General features: G+C 41.4%; 1 protein-coding gene across 1 annotated transcript; it reads right to left on the bottom strand.

Moving 5' to 3' along the window:
• Positions 1-381: 381 nt before the first annotated feature.
• On the bottom strand, positions 382-18,604 carry dop1b (DOP1 leucine zipper like protein B). Its single transcript, XM_083908870.1, has 38 exons — positions 18,503-18,604; positions 15,928-16,105; positions 15,369-15,550; positions 15,100-15,270; positions 14,129-14,318; positions 13,945-14,043; positions 13,494-13,617; positions 13,286-13,395; positions 12,774-12,885; positions 12,555-12,675; positions 12,342-12,461; positions 12,044-12,152; positions 11,123-11,368; positions 10,753-11,045; positions 10,226-10,629; positions 9,850-10,121; positions 9,610-9,762; positions 9,341-9,441; positions 8,390-8,580; positions 6,695-8,297; positions 6,485-6,584; positions 6,199-6,390; positions 5,906-6,028; positions 5,681-5,815; positions 5,538-5,593; positions 5,347-5,451; positions 5,079-5,145; positions 4,371-4,530; positions 4,112-4,191; positions 3,904-4,013; positions 3,605-3,754; positions 3,190-3,251; positions 2,789-2,917; positions 2,548-2,684; positions 2,400-2,455; positions 2,160-2,303; positions 1,909-2,041; positions 382-1,530 (listed from the first exon to the last, which is right to left on the bottom strand). Exons 2-38 carry the CDS (start codon positions 16,063-16,065, stop codon positions 1,273-1,275), a joined length of 6,936 nt encoding a protein of 2,311 aa, XP_083764996.1. The 5' UTR covers positions 16,066-16,105; positions 18,503-18,604; the 3' UTR covers positions 382-1,272.
• Between the last annotated feature and the right edge of the window lie 914 nt (positions 18,605-19,518).

Raw genomic sequence — 19,518 nt, 5'->3', positions numbered from 1 at the left:
TGGCCCCTAGGAAAGCAGGAGAAAGGGGGGGGGCTGTCAAATGTGAGGTTTAGGATGTGTGGAAAAGTGTGGTCTTGCTCACAGAGGCAGAGTACCAAGATTTGGCTGAAACACTCTCTCAAGCAAACTGCAGTGCTTGATCCAGATGCTTGGCTTGTAACAAATAAAGTTCTCTGTTTTTCTCATATCAGCAGAGTCTCTTTCTCTTTCTGATCATCTTCATCAATTCACTACAGTTGCACAATACTAAAGAATGGACGTGCGGACGGTGCCATAACCCTGTAAACTTTTGAGTCCCTGTTGGAAAAAAACAACAACAACATTTTAATTTCAGAGAGACCACAATATTTAAGCTAAATATTTAATTTAATGAGCCTTCTTTCTGTTCATTCAGAACATAACATGGTCCTTTCAACAAACTTAAAATAAATTACTTCAACATTCAGTATTGTGGAATAAAAGACTTCAGGCAGTTGTAAAAACTATCCATTTAAAAACGACAAAGAAAGAACTGAATTCCCTTGAACACCAACAATGGCAAGCATGTACCATACATTACCCGGTACACCTAATATTATCTGTGAGGAGGTTCGAGGATGTACATTAATCACGTCGAGTAATTCACTAATAAAACTCTTAACATAAGTATGTGAGGTCCCTATAACAATCAGAGAGAAAATATCACTACAGCAGGATCCTACAGACAGACTTGACATTCTCAGAGTTTGTATGCTTATACTTGAGAGTACTGATAACCAGATCTATGCAAAGATAAAACAATACTTAAGGTTCTTCACAGTGAATCTGCTATTTGGCTTGAAAGATAAATGTAACTGAATCCTTTGTGAACATAAGGTGCATGTGTAATAGTGGATGAAGTTCATGAAATCATTAGATGTTTGCATCATTTATATAGGGTTTTTTTTGTCTGTAAACACTTTGCAACCGACACCCTTGAGAGAAGACGTATGTATTATTGTTACTGATAATGCAATTAATACCATATTATTTCAGATATCCCAAAAAAGCCCACTTCATAAACAACAGTGAAGTCTTATTATTTCCAGAACAGATTCAGTGTGAGAGCACCTCAAAGGAATGATGTGGAAATCAAACATAATACAACAATAAATAACATTTCTTTTTTTTTTCTCTTTTTTTTGGTTGACATTTCATTATCTCCGGTTGTGCTTTTCTTTTTTAGGTCTAAGACTCGAATGGCTGCAAAACCTAAGTTAATGAAAGCTTCATGCATGATTTTTTTCAATTTTTTCAATGCTCCATGTAGTCCAGGAACTCTTGCTCAATGATGTGCTCCAGCTTCTTCAGGACTGTGTTAGAACTGGTTGTCGGGTAGTCTGCCACTTGGTAGGAGGACATGCCATGGGAATTGAGGGCAGGACCCTGGAAGGAACAGCAAAGGGTGCGAAGGAACGGCAAGAGCTGGGTGACGGAGCGCAGAGAGCGCTGGGTGAGGAGGGGGAACTCCAAATGCTCTGTGGACGACTCCTCGCTCAGCCCATTCACCATCTGTAACAACAAGTCAGGACATCATGATTAGAGTGAGACAAAGACTGTGTCAGCAAGGCAAAGCAAAAGAAAACTAGCCTCCAGAGGGTGGTTGATGAGCAGTTTCCCCTGTTGGTCAAAATGTTTTTCGATGGTTCATCTTCAAGCAAATTTCTATGTAAATGGTAAAATCCCAGAGATCTCATACCCATTCACACTGTGCCAACACAGCTGTCTGCTGTGGTTAAGTGTCGCGCTATAGACAAGCATAGTGTGCAATATCACACTACAACCAATTATTAAAGGGGAAAACAAGGCATTTTTGCAGTGCAGTTGGCCAAAATCTAATATAAGCACCCTTTTTTTCAAAGGAACTCTCTGCAATGGTGTACATCTTACATCGTATCGTTGCTGTATCCCTTCCAGTACTCTGACAACATGAGGTATGCATTCTTGCTCATCCTCTAACAGAGCAGTCTCAGGGCCATTGTAGCGCTTCACATCCACCTCAGGGACAAATGCCCAGCGATACCTGTACATGGAGAAGCCAGTCAAACAAACAACAAAATAATACAAGCAAAATATCTCACACAAGACAAAAACTGATTTAAAAAAAAAAAAAAGGTTTTCGATCCAAAGTGGGCTCTTACATCTGAAAGACTGGTATCTTCTCTGGAGGAAAAGTCAGAGAGGTGTCCAGAAACTTGCATGCTGACAGATACATGTCCAGCTCTGCCTGAGAGAAATTCACTGGTCCGTTCCTTTCAAGGGCTCCACGCACCACTTTGGCCAGTCTAAGTAATACAATACACAATACAAATGAGATTTTAGAGAGAGCAACAAAAGGGTGTCAGTGAATCAGGAATCTGTGAATAAACCTATTAACTCACTTTGAGACGTCTTTATCCGCCTGCAGAGCTTTTTCTAGACGTGCAAATATCCGAATCTGAAGTGACAGAAAACACCACAACAATGAAATCGCAGTGTACATCTTTGGCTCTTTGCAATAAATGATGTTTTCAGAGGATGGGATCTTACTAGTTCTGTAACCATGATTGGCCAAAGAGAGGTCAGGTGCTGGGAGGAAATCCGCAGCAGGAGAACACGAAACAGTAAGAACATCTGGGCTAAAACAGCAGGGCTGGGGTTCATACGCAGAGTATCACTGAGACGCTCTGAAAGGATGAGGAGTGGAGATTGATTCATTTGTTACAGAACAAAGACAAATGTCATGTTTGCTTTAACCCCTAATATACTCGGGGTAAATATAGCACCTCACCTTGGATGAGGGGAAGGTAGAGATGATACTGGTCGAGCTCTCCGCTGAACATGGCAAATGCCTGGCGCTTGAGCAGCATGGGTTTCTGATCTATATTAGCAAACAGTTTCAAGGAGCCACTCTGCATGCCTACATCACAGATAAATAATTGTAACATGAAATAATCAATGAAAATTTGACAGTCAATCTTTTCTATTAGTATTAGTTGATGACACTGGTTTAAAACAAATACTCCCCATTTAGTTGTTTGTACAGTACACATTTCCTTTAAAGTACTTAGAAAAGTCTTTATTCTCTTTTGTATAACAATTATTTTAACATCATTAAAGCTCCCTATATCACTGCATATACTTTTCCCAATATGCAACATTCTACTTTCATTTTCTTTCACATGTACTCACTCATTAGGTCTTTAAACATGGTCTTCTCATGAGTCAGCAGATGATCAATGATGGATTTCCAACTACAGAAAACATTAGAGGACATTAGAAATTGGTGATTATATACAAATTGACATACTGCTTACAAAAGACAAAATACTGTGTAAGTTTGAGATGAGAATTCACTAATTCACTACGAGGTGAAAACAACTACTCCATTTATGCAGCCAATTCAAAGTGTTGTTCTTTCATTTCTAAAGCTCTACACTGTGCAACACTTGTCTAAGAGTTGTGTTTCTTTTAAAACAAAAACACCACAAGGACAGCACATAGATGAAAATCAATAAATATAATTACATAGTATGTCTTCTGATGCACCTGAAGTTTCTGGATGGACAACAATAATTCCCACCCATAAATAAATTCCCAAACTCACTTGAGTGCACAGGAGGCATCCATGGTGAAGAAGAGGGGGTCCATGAAGAGCTCAAAAACCTCCTTCTTCCAAGCCCTTTTGGTGTAGGCATACCCACTCAGACTGCTCAGCAGCTGAGCGCCTGCTTCAAAGCTGGGCATGTTGTAGGCACTAAAGGAGAGAAAGCCATATTCATTACAAGGAATGTATTTTTATATTTCTGCCAAGAGATCGTACAAAATCCTAAATAATGGTCCACTTAGACAGGGCCCCCCAAACTGTTAACTATATGATCACTCAGATACCACATCAGCAGTTACCTGTGGTTCTTCAGGTATGGAAAAACATAGTACATGAGCCGAGAAATGAGAGGAACGGCTTTCTCCTTCTCATCACTACGGTACACCATATCCAGAAGTGGTGCCAACATCTACAAAAATAGAATAAATTAGTAAAAGAAAAAACAATGTTCAGTCAAATATTCATTCACCATCGATAAAGAAAAATAAAAACATTGCAGAGCGCTACCTCAGCCAGGAGAACGAGTGCTTGTACACTGTAAACTGAGGGAGCTGAGGAGGAAACCATGGTGCTCGTTTGAGCCAAATCTGACAGGGAGATGAGAGAAAAAAAGAGTGAGTTCACTTGTGAGTGTAACCACGCTGTTAATATATATAGATCTGGATCTAGATGATACAATCTCCACTTGGGGCTGTTACCTCAGTGGTCAGGTATCAACAGCTAAGGTTAAAAAATGCATGTAATTGTAACTTGTATCAAAACGTACCGCAACTGTCGCCGTCTGCATCCGTGTCGTCAGGTTCATCTGCTTCAGCGTACACCTGTGGCTGAACTTTGACCTCAAGGCTGCGGCTGAGCCAACTGGTCTGCTCCAGAGATGATCCTGCAATCCCACCTACTGCCTCTAGGATGCGCTGAGTCACCTCCTGCACAATAATGTTTCCATATATGACTGTTCATGCCCATGTTCTTACAAGGTAAAAATACAATAGTTAACGCTCATATAAATGAGGAAACCTAGTTTCTGTAATTGGAGTAGAAAATTAGATAAACATGATTGTTTGTTTTGATTTCTCTAGACCAGATTACATATATACTTTATTAGAAGTGTGCAAAAGCATGACTTCATGCAATGGACAGAAAAAGTAGTGAAACAGACAGGCTGGATAAAAGTAAATGAATGTGTCCCTGTATTTTAAACAAATGGGACTAATGCAAAGTGACTCTTATGAGTCAGTTTTCAATGTTAAATATTTGAGTATTATTGAGTATACACAAAGTATACACAAAGTTACAATCTTGCCATGTACCCAGCATAAAATAAGGGATCTGATTATCTAGGTAGCCTGGTTTATCTGAGTCACCTTGTCACACAAGTGCAAGTACAAACACTGATAGCAACACAATGGCTAACACATATGTTATGCTTCCCATATTAGTTATAGCTCCTACAATAAATCAGCATGTATCGCACCTGCAGGTCTCGAGAGTACTTCTTATTGTCCAGGTTGGGGAGCCTGTTGACAAAGTCGTTGAGGATTCTGCAAGACACAAACCATTAATGAATATCATATTTCCAAAAGATACAGTCAAGTTCATACAAGCAATAAAATATTAAGTTTATATCTTGTAACTAAGATTATTTGTCTGGTTCTCTGTCGACTGCAAACAGGATCTGCAGTATATACTCATACTGCTTATAAAGAATAGAGCACTGTGTAAAAACTGTGTTAAAAACTGACCCCAGCAATAAGAAGTGTCCAGGCGGTGCAAGGTTGAGCTGAACAGACTCCCGCAACAAACTGAGAAGAGGAGCAACATTTTCCTGCAGAGCCTGGGCTGAAAGACTATACACACAACAGACAGAGATTATTATTCAAGTGGGCATTTGAAGCTGAGGTTGGGACTTTTGACATTGAATTTTCTTACTCACCTCTGGATGAAGGCATAACTGAACTGTAACATGGGGATATCTACCAAGGTTGACTTCTAAAACAGAAAAAAATACATAAATGTCAAAATTGTAAGGCGAGTGTAACTTTTTTTGGCGCTGTGCATTTTTGTTTGATTGTGTACCTGTTCCCCTTTGATCTGGTGTGGTTTCTTCACCACCTCTTTGACTAAGTTTAGGATTGTATCCGTGTGCAAGGTGGTCAGTGATTTGACCATATCCACAATGGTTAGACGAGCCTCACTGGCCACAGGTAAAACCTAAAAAAATTAGAATAGCGTAAAGAATCAATTACTTAATGGGTCGCTTAGGTTAGTAAGATGTGACTGGGTCTTTGTCTCATTTCTTACTTGGTTTTTGTGTCTCCTTTTACTCTTCCTGCAGCTCCATACTACTCCCAATGAAGCAATCATCTGAACCCCATACTGCCCAGTCAGAGGAACCAGGAACTCTAATATCCGCTGCCGTAAGATCTAAACATGCACACATCATGAATGGATAAAATACATAAAGATGCTCGAAAAAGGATTACAGGATTACATGATATTTCAGGATCAACATACACGCACACAGCAGAAACAACTTCTTTTACGACTGGTATAACAGAATCATTGAAGTAAATCTGTCAATAAAAAACACACACCTTAGTACTTTTAAAATAGACAGAGGTAGAGCCGTGTCTGCTGCTCTGGCCAGAGTCAGATGCTCGCCTCTGAATCTCCTCCCTCATGACCACACCCCACAACATCACCATACTGGTAAGCATGTGCGGCAAAGCCTCGATTACAGCATTGCGAGCATTACGGACATCCACAGGATCCCAGGCCACCAGGGACTGATGACAGAAAGAAAGCTTAGAGGTAAGATCATCATAAGTATTTTGTATATGTGTGTGTTTGTGTGTGTGTGTGAATGTGATCACTCCTCACCCTCTTGTTATCCAGTAGACAAAAGTGTGTAATGGTGGTGAGGCCTTCCAGTAGAGTCAGAGGGTAGTCAGGGGCGATGTTCTCTCTCCTCGCACTCAGGCTGAACAGAAGATACGAACATAAATCCAATTTTTTATTTAATCTGTTACCAAAAAAGACTAAAAATTATGCGTCTAAAAATATATCTGAATCTTCTTTCAAACTGCTTACCTCTGAATTATTTTTCCTCCATCATGTTCATATAACTTAACCAGTTCATCCAAGTTCCTGCAGATCTGATTGATGACTGGAGCCACAATGATTCCTAATGACCTTCCCAGGTAGGGCAGAGAGGAGCACAGCAGAGACACCCAGTGGGGGTGCATGGCATAGCCGTACTGTGGCTGCAGAGCCATGGCTGCAGCAGATACAAACATACCTTGAGCTGTAATGGGATGACTTTGCACATACTGGGCTGACTTGATGGACTGCTGGAAAAGGACAGCAGTTTGCCACTCGCGAGCCAGAGGGGTACTGTTAGTTGGGGATTCACGAGGCTCTGCGGGCTGGCTGAATGATCCACCTGAACCAGCTGGGGAGCCAGGGCCACCCATCCCCACATGGTGCTCCAGAACTATGAGAGCCTGAAGAAGCTTGAGTAACTCCATTTGTAAGGTGTACTGTTCTTGCCCCACTCCTGATCCGAGATTAACCAGGCTCTCCTCTGACAGGCCCCCCTGTTCTTCGAGCAGCTCCATATTTCGGAGCAGTCCCTTGTCTGTTCCCCTCTGGCTAACGTACATGGATGCAGAAAGCGACAGAAGAGCATATTGCTGCACTTTACATCGGGAGAGGAGTCTTCTGATGGGCTCCAGACTGGCCCCATTGGCTTCCTGACCTCGTGCCATGGAGCCAAGCTGGGTCACAATCCGGGTTAGTACCTCCACACTCTTCACCTGAACCTCCCTGTTACCCTGGAGGTCCAGAGGACCAAGGCTCAGGTAGGAAGGGTAATGAGAGCGCAGGAAACGAAGACACAAGGACACCAACAGTTCAATGAGAAGGGATGGGGGGACAGAGGGGGTGGAGGATGGTGAGAGCAGGCTGCCGTAAAAGCCTTTGCCATCCTGAGCCTGTTGGTGCCGTTGCAGAAGGTTCGAGACCAGGTTTAAATGCGCAGCTGAGCTTGTATCCAGAGAAGTGGAGGACAGAGCATCCACCAGAGGGCACTCAGCACTACTCCGCAGCAAACTGTCCAGCAGTGCCAGGCCTTGGAGGAGGTAGCGCCAGCCTCCTGCCACAGGATGCAGGAGTACATGACGGAACAAGGAGTCAATGGCCTCTCTCTTCTCACGCTCCTGTTTCAACAGACGAGACCTTGCCATGGCCTCCAGCTCTAAATCCTCGTCATCCTCACTTGACAGAGAATCAGATGCCTGAGTACGTTCAGACTCTACCCTCTGCAAGCCATTGACTGCGCCTTCTTCCTCGTTGCTGTGGTACAGAGCAGAGCCAGAGCTGGAGTTCTCCGTGGATACTTGGGCACCGCTGGTGTCATGTGACTCAGTGTGCTCACTCTCAACCTCCTCCTCCTCTTCCTCCTCCTCCACTCTATCCTCCCCTTCTTCTGTCGCTTCACTTTCACTCCTTGATATCACTAAAGAGTCCTGTGGCTTTGCCAGCTCTGGATCATCCTCTAACTCCGCCCACAGGGATTCCCGGTCAACAATATTGGTGAGATTCAAGGTGGTGACCTCTGTTGCCATGGTGTCTGCAGATGTCCCAGATGTTTTTGTGGAACTTCGACTTCTGTTGCTCAGGATCTTCAGGTTACCTTTCAAAGCACGGGGGATATCGACTTAACAAAACACACACAGAAAAATGGATACAACATATGTAATGCAGACACATTTAGGATACACTCACCTGCTGTGAGGTTTTGTTTGATGCTGTTAATAGAGGAGCGCTGAGTGGATGGGTGAAGCAGCAACAAAAGAATCGGTTCCAAAACTCGAATCACATCATTGAGAGACAAAGCCCTGTCCAGCCAGCACTGAGTTGCTGCACGTATGGAGCCATCAGTGCAACTCAGACTGTCCACCACTACACATAAAGACCTGATAGAGAGACACATATTTCAAAAGTCAGTTTATGGAGACTGCGACTACTTCTTCAAATAAAAGCTGTCTTCCTCGGAACTATCAGCTTTTCTGGCTGAGATTAAAAGCCCTATAAAGTGTAAGCAAATGTACTTCACAGGCCTCAGATCTGCTGCTTTGCACAAATGCTGATGTAGCAACCAGTTAACTTCATTTGACTTCACATCACTTGAGCTAAATGAGAAATGTGGCTGTTCTTTAAGCACTGGCACTAGAAAGGTTGGCTGAAGAACTATTTTCATTAATCATTAATATACCTTTCTAGTATTGGTTTATCTTGCAAGAAATTGCAACACTATTAACAAAGCTTAATCTACTGTCAGAGCTTCACTATAAACTGTGCATAAGAAACAGACACACGCAGCCTTTTAGGAGGGTAGAAGCCGTTAGCCACCAGGAGGCAATGTTGCAAAAACAACACAGTTTGAATGGTATCTCTGGTAAAAAAATAAATGTAATTTAGAAAATATAATATAATATTGACAGCTTGTTTCCTACAATAGGTTCCCTGTAGCAGGTGACTTATGTGAAAAAAACTGGCATGGCGCCAGCCAAATCACAAATGCTGAGGATTTACAAGTTTGTTTTGTAAGTCTATTTTTATATACAGTCTATGAGTGACATGAACCTATATATCTACGTTAGACATGTGTTGTAATTTAGAATTATCGATGACATTCAGGATTTTATCTGTTACTCTTTTCAACTGTGTACTAACCGGTCAAAGGAGCGATTCAGAGACATGGTCCTGTTGGTTTGGATCTCTCTGGTCAGGTGCCACAGTATTGTGAAGCGGTGCAGTGCTTCTAGCCTAACAGCCTGGGACAGACAAACACAAAGGAAGCCACTGGCTTGTTTGCTCAACACATTAAACATCCTAGTATGTTGTTTGTGTCCCACTTAAAGTGACTCACAAGATGCTGGGTGAAAATAAATTAAAATAGTGAGGGCTAAGTGTTCTGTGTTGTTCTGTGCGAACATACATACCTTGTCTTTGTGCAACAACGCCTGGCAGATGATGTTTTCACAGATAGATGCAGTCGGAGCCAAACAGTGAAGCCTGTAAAATAGTTCCACACAGGAAATGTGCTGCTCCCTCCTCTCCATGTCCAGCTGGTTCCACAGAACCTGGGACAACCTCTGCATCACAGTTCCAAAATGTTAAAATACAACAATTCAACACCACATTTGATGTTATTCAGATATTTTCCTGATTCTTGATCTAACCTGATAGAAATCCGTGCCCTCCTCTATCGCCTGCAGCAGAGCAGGGTAAATGGGTGGTACAGTGACCATCTGCAGCCGCCCACTCAGAGGGTTTGAGTCAGAGGCCTTGTAGCGTCTGTGTTTGTCCTCAATGACCAATGCCAAGGACTGGGAATGGTTTATAAGTTCCAAAAGTGTGGCCACTGCTGTGTGCTGGATTTTGTAGTCTCTTGACAGGCAGCACAGCGTCATCAAGGACCTCAGCCATATTGGCAGGCTGTCTACTTCACTACCTGAGGAAAACAAACACATTTTAATTAGCTTCCTTGTGGGTCAAATCATGTAAAGGACAGTGATGTTAACTAGTAACATTAAGTAAGTCTGTCTGTGAGCTGACCTGTGTGGCCAAACATGTCTGTGTGAAGAGCCAGAGTCTCCTCTTCAGTTAGGTAGACAGGGAAGGTGGCACACTCCAGCAGCAGGTGACAGGTGGCTGTGAAGGCCTGTCGGCAGTCCTCGGATATCTCTGCCCTGCTCCGGGGCATGAATCCTCCTGCCCAGTCTAGACATCCTAAACGCCTGTGTTCCTTTTTTTTTTCAACAGGGGATGTTGAGACCTCCGTGTTAGGTGTCGCACGGAGTTTCATTTTGTTTGGATTGAACAGTTCGGACAGTTTGTCTTTAATTTCACGTCCGCCCAGACCTGGCAACAGATTCTTTTGATCGACAGAAGCAGGGGTTACATCAGGCTGGGGTTCTTCCTCAGGTCTGCTGACATCTTCAACCTGCACCAGCAAGTACCTGAGAAAAGACAATGGAAAAAAATACAATTCACAGTTAAGAACTGTGACCTACAGGTGGCTCAAATTATACTGCAAATAATTTGACCACCTAGTAAGTACAAGGTAAGTACTTAGTCCTTACCTTGTGGTTATGAAGGACAGTATATCCTGCAGACACTTGGTCATTTTGTCAACACTGCCTCCCCTCTTCCACACTCCCTCATTATCTTTACAAATTTCATTCAACTTGGCCCCCATTCCTGGTGGGAACTGCTGTTCTGAGGGTGAAGCACTGATTCCTAAGCCGCTGTCTTCAGATGTGATAGTTGGGTAAACGCCATTTGTGATTTCTGCATCATCCCCTCCATCTGTGTTCTGCTCTTCATCACCATGGTCACCATTCACCTGGCCAACACATCCATTTTCACTTCCCTCCTGGATAAAGTGTGATTTTTATGGTGAGACAATCTAATAAAGAATATTTAAAAAAAACAAAGTATATTAACAAATACTGTGAAATGTCTAACCTGCATGTCTTCCTCCACTGGTGACTGTATCTCAATATCCTCTGAGTGTGACCCTGCTTCAATGTCCATATATGACACAGGCATTTGGATCTTACTGAGAACCTTGAAGCAGGCACGCAGACTGTGAGTGACATCCTCCAGGTTAACAGAGTCCAGGTGGCTGTGCAAGGTCTGCAGCATGATGCCCAGCATCTCTGGTAGGAACTGAGACTGGATGTCAGAGTGGAGCTCCTGTTAATTAAAAAAATAAGGGAAACTATTTGTGTAAATATTTCATCGAGTGAAATGTATGACTCCTTGGACATGCAGTACTAAATCGCTGTATGTAGTTGTTTGAACCATAATCTTTAGCAAAATCAGCTCCTACCTTGTGCCTTAAATAGGGACAACAGATATAACATGTGGAATATAATCATATTGAATTAAACCAAGTTACTTTGTGACAGAAACAAAATCTTTCTCACAAAGTAGGGGCAAGTTAAAGCTGTTAGATTCAAATAAAAGCAGGTGTAAATGTGTATAAAGGGGGGCGTGCAGCTTTAAGATGCTGCACACACTCCAGGGGCAAGTGATCACTTTTAATTGGACATTACACTTTTGGACATTACACTGGCTCTGTGGATCTAACTCTGCTATCATCGTCTTGGCTACTTCAGCATCTTTTAGTCAGTGTCCGAATGATAAAACCACCTGGAAACAGAATGAACAAGAATGATATCTGGTCTAAGTAGTGTAACGTTGATATTATGTCAATGACAGACTCTAAACCTAGGTTTGTAAATTGCCCCATCCACTAAAAACCAACCTATTGTTCATGGGTTTCACTGGACCAATTTTGTTTGACAATAAAGAGAACTATTAAAGTGCAGGAAAAAGTGTGTGTGTGTGTGTTTGTGTATTATTTACCAGAGGGAGAACATCAAGCAGGAAAATGATGAGATTGGACATCTCTGTGACAGAGGGAGCTGGGTGGCTGCGGTCCTGCTGAGGAGGAATTGGTGGGTCGTCTTTTTCACTACAGAGAATAAAACAGAGAATAAATGACCCTTTCTTGTAATTTGTGTCTTGAAATTTGAGGTTTACCAAGGGAAAGTACAGACATATGTTACTGACAGTTTAGTAGTTGGCCTTTTGCAAGGATTTATTTAGATTTCATTTTCATAAATTAACTTAGGAAAGTAAATTTATGTCCACTCCACAGTACCTGATAGAAGTGCAGAAGCGCCGTGTCATGTACTCCCACAGGTATTCACTGTTCATGGAACTCACGAGCATGTTCACCGTCTTTATTATCTCAGATGCATTTTTATTCTCTTTTATTTTACTGTGAAAGAAAACATACAAAAAAAAATCACCACGTGTTCACTTAGTGAAATGTAAACATCCTTGCTTCTGTGCCATCGTCCAGTACTCTTACCTGACAAGCTGGTTGCCTGACAGCCCTGAGCTGGTGATGGCTTCCTCCCCCAGCATCTCTCGACAATAGCTGTAGAAGGCTCGGACGACCTCCAACAACACGCTGCTCAAGGCAGCTGGACCTGAGCATAAACATCAGCAGTAGAACAGTCAAACAACTTCACATTAAGTGAGACAAAATCAAGAGTATTTGGGTTGTGTTGTGTGGAACGACGCTTACCAATCTCTGGTTTATCCAGCAGGCTGACGATGATTCGAAAGGGCCTGAGGTATCCAATCACATTCTCAGGGTTGTTCTCCACATCCTTCTGTTTGAGTATGTTAATCAGAGCCTGGGGTTGCAGAAATTAACAGAAATAAAGAAAGTTGACAAACATACATTAGTATTTTGTTTGAACAAGGCACACCTGACCAAGATGTGAGATGAAATGTATCGTATTTGGGGTTTTAAGCTCAATTTCATTGTAAAAATTGGAGAATTCACTTATTAGCAAATAAGGCTTGTATGCAAGGTATGCTGTGTCTACATTGACAGTGAAAATGTCTTCCCCCCCATTTCACTCTGCTCTTCTAAGCTAAGATAAGCAGTTACTGGCTGTGTTACCACCAACTGCCATGAGTGGTACTAATTTTCTACAACAGAAAGATAACACGAATCAGTACATTTTCCAGAAACATCAGTATTGATTAAAGCTTGTCAAGTGTTTGAGTGCTTTTATATGATTGTGCTACCTGTACGAGGTAATCTCTGGTGTAGGTGTTAAAGTAGTATATTGTATGCTCCTCTGTGGTGGTGGAGAAGGTGGGATGTGGTGCCACCATTCCTCCTTTTATGTCTGTGCCTGAAAACACACAATAAGAGACATTAAAATAAACTTCAAATCATCGCAACAGTTTGGTCATGTGGCTGAATACACATTATCATCACTGATGTGAGCACCTAGGAGCCAGGCGTAGAGGCGTCTGTTCAGGGACATGTCTCTACGCAGCAGTGTGAGAGAAGCGGCTGACACCACGGCGATCATGTCCTCGCCACTCAAAGCAATACAAGACTCTGCTGGGTCCTGAAACAACAACGTTGACATCGATCGTGAGCAACAGAATCGCAGAGTAATCAAAATACTTTCAATTGAAAATAGATATAAGAACAGATATAATATCTATCCATATCAAGAACCAACAATTATTCATAATATTTACATTAAACTTAAAATGTCTAGCCTTAGACTGCTGGGTCATTGTATCATAATTAATTAAAATAGGACAGGTTGAACATAATTACAACTGTATTTTGGACAGAAAACAAGGAAAAAGATTCTACAGTTCTCTGATAAACATGCAACAACAGTAACAGACAAACAAAACGGGTGAGTTTCTGTGCGTTAACCTACCAGACATGTGGCAAAGGGGAAAAAGTAGAGCAGGATTTCAAGCATGTTCCTTTGGACAAGAACATTTGAGTCTTGCAGAGAAAGAAACACTGCTTTCAACTGGAGAAAGACGGGAGCCGAGACAGAAGTTAGTAATAGTGGGTGTATTTTAACGTCACAAGTGTGCAATGGGAAAAACACTCACCACCATGCGGCTGTCGTAGCCCAGCATGTGTATTTGCTGCTGCAAAGAGGACGTGCGGTCGAAATGTGTGACTATAAAGATGGAGGCAGGCAGTCGCACGGAGGTGCTGACCACCATGCTGCCCCACAGGGCACCATAGAAAACCTGCTGACCCACCAGCAACGACAACTTGACCAGCAATGCCTCAGTCCTGGACAGGGAATAAGAATCAGAATATTTTATTAATACCCGGGGGAAATTTGTTTAAAAGGGAGGGTGGGGGAGGGTGGGGGGGGGGGGCTCAGTGACATGTGTTCAACAACACAACCACCAGCAAATCTATACTTCTCAGTAACAGACTGGCCTCAATGTCAAACCAATCAATTCTGATAAAAAATATATATATAATTGATCTCACCAACAAATAATGTAAGATAATTAAATGACCATGAGAAATCCAAAATAAACGCGTGTCAGATCATAACACTGTGTGCAAAACATTAGGAAGTCCCTGGAAACTACCCCCCAGTCTGTAAACTACACACAATCGCAGCAAATAGACATTTGCTGCAGGGGTAGACATTTCAACAGCATAGTAGAATATTTGAGCAACAGCCTTTGTAGATACTTTATTTATTGTCCAAATAAATTTTCCAAATAAAGGAAGAAAACGAGGCAAAGTCAGCTATAACTTTAAATTCCTGTACTTTTGGTGAAGAATTACATTCACCAAAAGTATCTCAACAAATTCCACAAGAAAACTAAAACTGTTCACCTTTGCATGTGAAATATTGAAAACAAAATATTTTATATTAACACTCAATGGGCGACCTTGAGTGTCATGAAAGGCGCCTTCATATATAATGCATTATTATTATTATTATTATTATTATTATTATTATTATTATTATTATTATTAAAAACACATACAATGGCACAACAAAACAAAAATGTATTTCTCTCTTCTGACAAAAACAGCATGTGCCGTGTACCTGTCATAGACCTCCAGTCCTTCCTCCAGGCCTGGGAGTAGTCCTGTTATGAAGGCCTGAAGACTGGGCAGCAAAGCCCTCTGCAGTGGGAGATAGTAACGCTCGTATAGTGTCAGCAGCGCAGGCTTCACGGCCATGGCTGCATGGCTCAACAGCGGGAACAATCCCGAGCTATAAACCAGAGAGACACAGAATCATGAAAGATCTACACTTGTGATAGAGGCCGCAGTCTAATTGAAGCAGTAAAAGATCTAGTCCTGTTTCTTCACCTGTAAATGAACAGATCCTTGGCCAGCCATTTTGTTCCAATTATTTTGAAGATGACCTCATAAGTCTCAAGAGCCTTGAGGTGCACTCCGCTGGGCAGAGCAGGATGCAGACACTGGGCCAGACGCTTCCCTATGATCAGCCTCTTAGGTAGGAGTGAGTAGCGGAGGTTACTCTGCAGGGCCTGATGGAGAGAGGGGGAAGTGAGAAGAGGCTGAATTGGCCAGGAGCCACATTTTTAAGGTGAGTAACAATTTCACACAACCAGCTACGGATAAGAAGAACATCTATATAAAACAGAACTTTTGCTTCCCCTAACATCCTCTGTGCACTTCAACTAATTATTGTACATTAGGACAGACAGGCTTGTATAACACAGGGTGTCGCTATGAGAAAGAACTTCCTCATAAGTAAAGAGAACTGAAACACTGAATATCAAAAACAAAAGTCATAAATGAGCAGCACAGGACACATCCAGAAAACAATAGCTATATCATTTACAGATACATGTAAGGTGTTTCTGTTGCAAACGATCGTCATCACGTGTGCGTCACACTATACCTTGTTGAGCTTTCCAAGAGAGGAGATAAGATCTGCCCACTCGCTCGAAGACTCAAAGTTCCGCAGCGCTTTCTCGATGACAGATGCGTAGCTACGGTAACGGTAGTCATTCTGTAGCTCGATCTCCTCGGCATCCATGATATATCACTCGATTGCCAGCATATTCAGCACAAAGTGTCTGGAAACGGGGAAATAACTTATGTTATAAAATACATTTTGAGAAAATACATGTTAAGAGCCACCATCTTCTGTTTGGTAACTGTTGGCTATCCCACTGCCTCTGAAGCCTGTGTATGAGAAATAGAATTAGCCAATTTAGCTGTGTTCATTGACATATCTAAGTTTGGAGGCAAAAGACGACAATTGGCTTCATTCATGACTAGACAACATTTGTCAGATGGTCTCTCAGTCTGAGGAGGAAGGAGTCCTAAAAACACAAACTCTGTGGCTCTGTACTCACTTCCAGATAACACAAACATATGGTGGGATACAGTTTTCCTCTCTTGTCTATGCACTAAAATGTGAAGCTGCATTCATTATCTTAGCCTCTCCAGAGACAACATTAGAGCATTGATAAATAATAACAACACCAGCTTGTTATGTCTGCATTTGCCTACATGCAGGTAAGGTTCAGAAATTTCATCAGAGCATTTTTTACTGACAAAAGCTACAGTTGGAGATAACAATAAGGAGGGTGGTCAGCCTAAACAAGAGAGGATGTAGTCTATCAATCCATTCTTTGCTAAACAATATTGATTAATGTAGCTTTAAATGAGTAAAAAAAAAAAACCGCTGGCTTCAACGCATGTGCTAGAGGCGGTGGTGTGTGTTTGCATGTGGTCACATTTAAATGCAGATACACAGAGAGATGTGTGGGGGACTATGACGACAGGACTAGAGAGACGCACGGACACCTGGACTCCCTGTAGCTGAGATAAGAGGAGCTTTACCAAAAGCTCTGGAAGGGTAAGGTTTACAAACTAAAAATACGATGGGTTCTATCACATTAAATCATTATAAGCAATTTAGAGATGCTCTCTGATAGTAATTAAATCAATTTTGGTCTAAACATTGAATTAGTACATGTCAAATTACTAATAAAACAGAAAAAAACAAAAAAGTTATCCAAGTTCTGGGCCTTTTGGAATAAGAGGGAAGAGAAAACCATCAATGAAACAGAGACAGTTGATTGTAAAACTGTTTTTTTGTGTTCAATTTGGTTCTTAACTTGAACAAAGCGGTTTACATATGGAAAAAGCCTTTGCTATAGCCAACAGTAACATATCGACTAAATTAGCTTTTTAATTTGTGGCTAAGCAGGTCTGAAAATAGATCACCTTGTGATATTTGTACGTTTGATTAATATAACAACTGTATAATAAGTGTCACTCTCCTTAGTTTGCTTAGTTACATAAATAAGAGCATTTTTTTGTTTATTCTTTTTAAATACACATTGGATGGATGGATCACATTGTTAAAACATAAACCCTTCGTCCCAATGAAAGACACTCTGTAGTGTGACATACAACCCTGCCAGTCATATAAATATTAACTTGTTTTAAGACAACATGTGAGAGATAAAGCGGCCTAAATGGCAACTACTCCTTGATTGAGTGGATGTTTCTAAGCACACAGACCTTAATTCTTCCAGCAAAAACAGCTTATCAACGGGTAACAGCTTGATAACAAAATGGTGCAGGATGAGCACAACTGTTTAACTCTCACTTCCTCAAATCGTATCTATCAGCAAAAAGGCAAGTGCAATAAAACGATGCATTTGAACAGGCTGTGGCAGAGCAGCAGCAGTGTGTACTTTGAGGGTGGACACTGTGGAACGCAACAAGCCCCACTATGCACTGTGTCACCTGACTGACACCACCACTACAACAGGCTTTTCAGTGCCTGTGTTCAGAGCTGTGAGGTGACACACAGCCAAAATCAACTGTGGCCACGAAACAAGCTGCAGCTTAAATAGTCTGCGACAGGTTCAATGACTTATTCAGTTAATTATTTTGAAGGGCACCATTTAAGAAGAAGAAGAAGAAGAAAAAAAAAGTTTAGCTCCCTGGGGGCCTGAGATTTACATTTCCTATGTTTGACCTGCAAAGTTGAGTCATACGAGCTGTAAAAGTACCTGTAAATGTACTGAAACACATGAATTATGCTAAGAAAATCTAAGTAATTATATGTCTTCCATTCTAAAGCATTGCAGTGATGTACAGTGTATTGTACCTTTGTTACATGATGGATATTGATGAAAATTGCACTGCAGTAGATACTGTTATTGAATAGATTAGGTAAGTGCTGTAGCATTGATAGCTAACTGTTCAGGATATTGATATGTAAGGAAAAGAATGATAACACCACCACAATTGAATATTACAGAATATAGCTTATACACATTCACACCAGTATCACAACTTAACTATTTGAAGACAGCTACAAATACTACAAATGTATATACATATATATTAGAAAAAATATCGGTCCTCTCTTCAAATGGAGACGGAATGTACCGTCATCACAAACAACACACAGCCTGCCAGCTTTGGCAGCAGGAGCATCAGCGACTCACCAAATGCGAAACAAGCCGAGAGTTAGCATCCGTGGCACTCTCATGTCAAAACAACAACACGCCTGGTCCTCCTGCTGCGTTTTTCCACACTGAAGCGACACAGAAAACAAAAGGTATCAAACGTGTAATATGTCCTGAGGATGTGTGTATGTGTGGGTGTATTTGTATGTCAGACACCATCATCCCCGGGCTGAACCAACGGGGCGGGTTCCTCGAACTCAGCTGATTCAGAGCCCACACAGAGCTGCGAATGCGCGGTTCACTTCCGCGGAGAGGACGGGGGGTGGGGGCAGGGATATTGTGAACGATAATTAAAAAAAAGAGAAAAAAAGTGTGATGTTTGTCTTCAAACTGTCGTGAAAAAAAGTCAATACACAGAGAGCGTTTACGAAATTTATGCTCGGAGACAAAAAGAAACCGGTTTTTCCTTGTTGCAGTTCTATAATGTAGACACCAGTTTTACTGGGAACGCACTCCCCTCCGGCTTTGGTATAGTCCAGGATGTGCAGTGTTTACAAGCCTCTCACCTCCCTGAAAGATATACTGTGTATATTTACAGTAAACAGTACACTGCACAGCTCCTAACAGTCCGATTACTTTATTTTACCACAGAAATAAATCTAAGGCGTTTATATCATTCTAATACTGATGTAAAAAAAAAAATATATATATATATATATATATACAGCTGTAGATTTAAAGGATTTTGGTACTATGAAAGTGTGTGTGTGTGTGTGTGCAGTCATACAAAAACATTATAAATGAATAGGTAATTAAATGCATGTATTTATTTATTTATTTATTTATACAGGTAAAATTAGCTGGTAAAGTTAGCACCCTGGGTAGCATGATTTGATCTATTTGTCATTCACACTCTATCAAATCAACTATAGACTAAAATCCCATGATTTCAAATGTCAAATGGCAGACTTTTGAATTTGGTCAATTTAAATCTAAAATGTCTCTGGCTCTCCAACATGTTGAAGGGGTCGATAATAGTGTTTCACTAATGGCTC

The sequence above is a fragment of the Microchirus variegatus genome (assembly GCF_963457635.1).
Source record: "Microchirus variegatus genome assembly, chromosome: 22".
NCBI lineage: Eukaryota > Metazoa > Chordata > Actinopteri > Pleuronectiformes > Soleidae > Microchirus > Microchirus variegatus.
The sequence above is the reverse complement of the archived record's forward strand: the minus strand, read 5'-3'. Positions and strand labels throughout refer to the sequence as shown.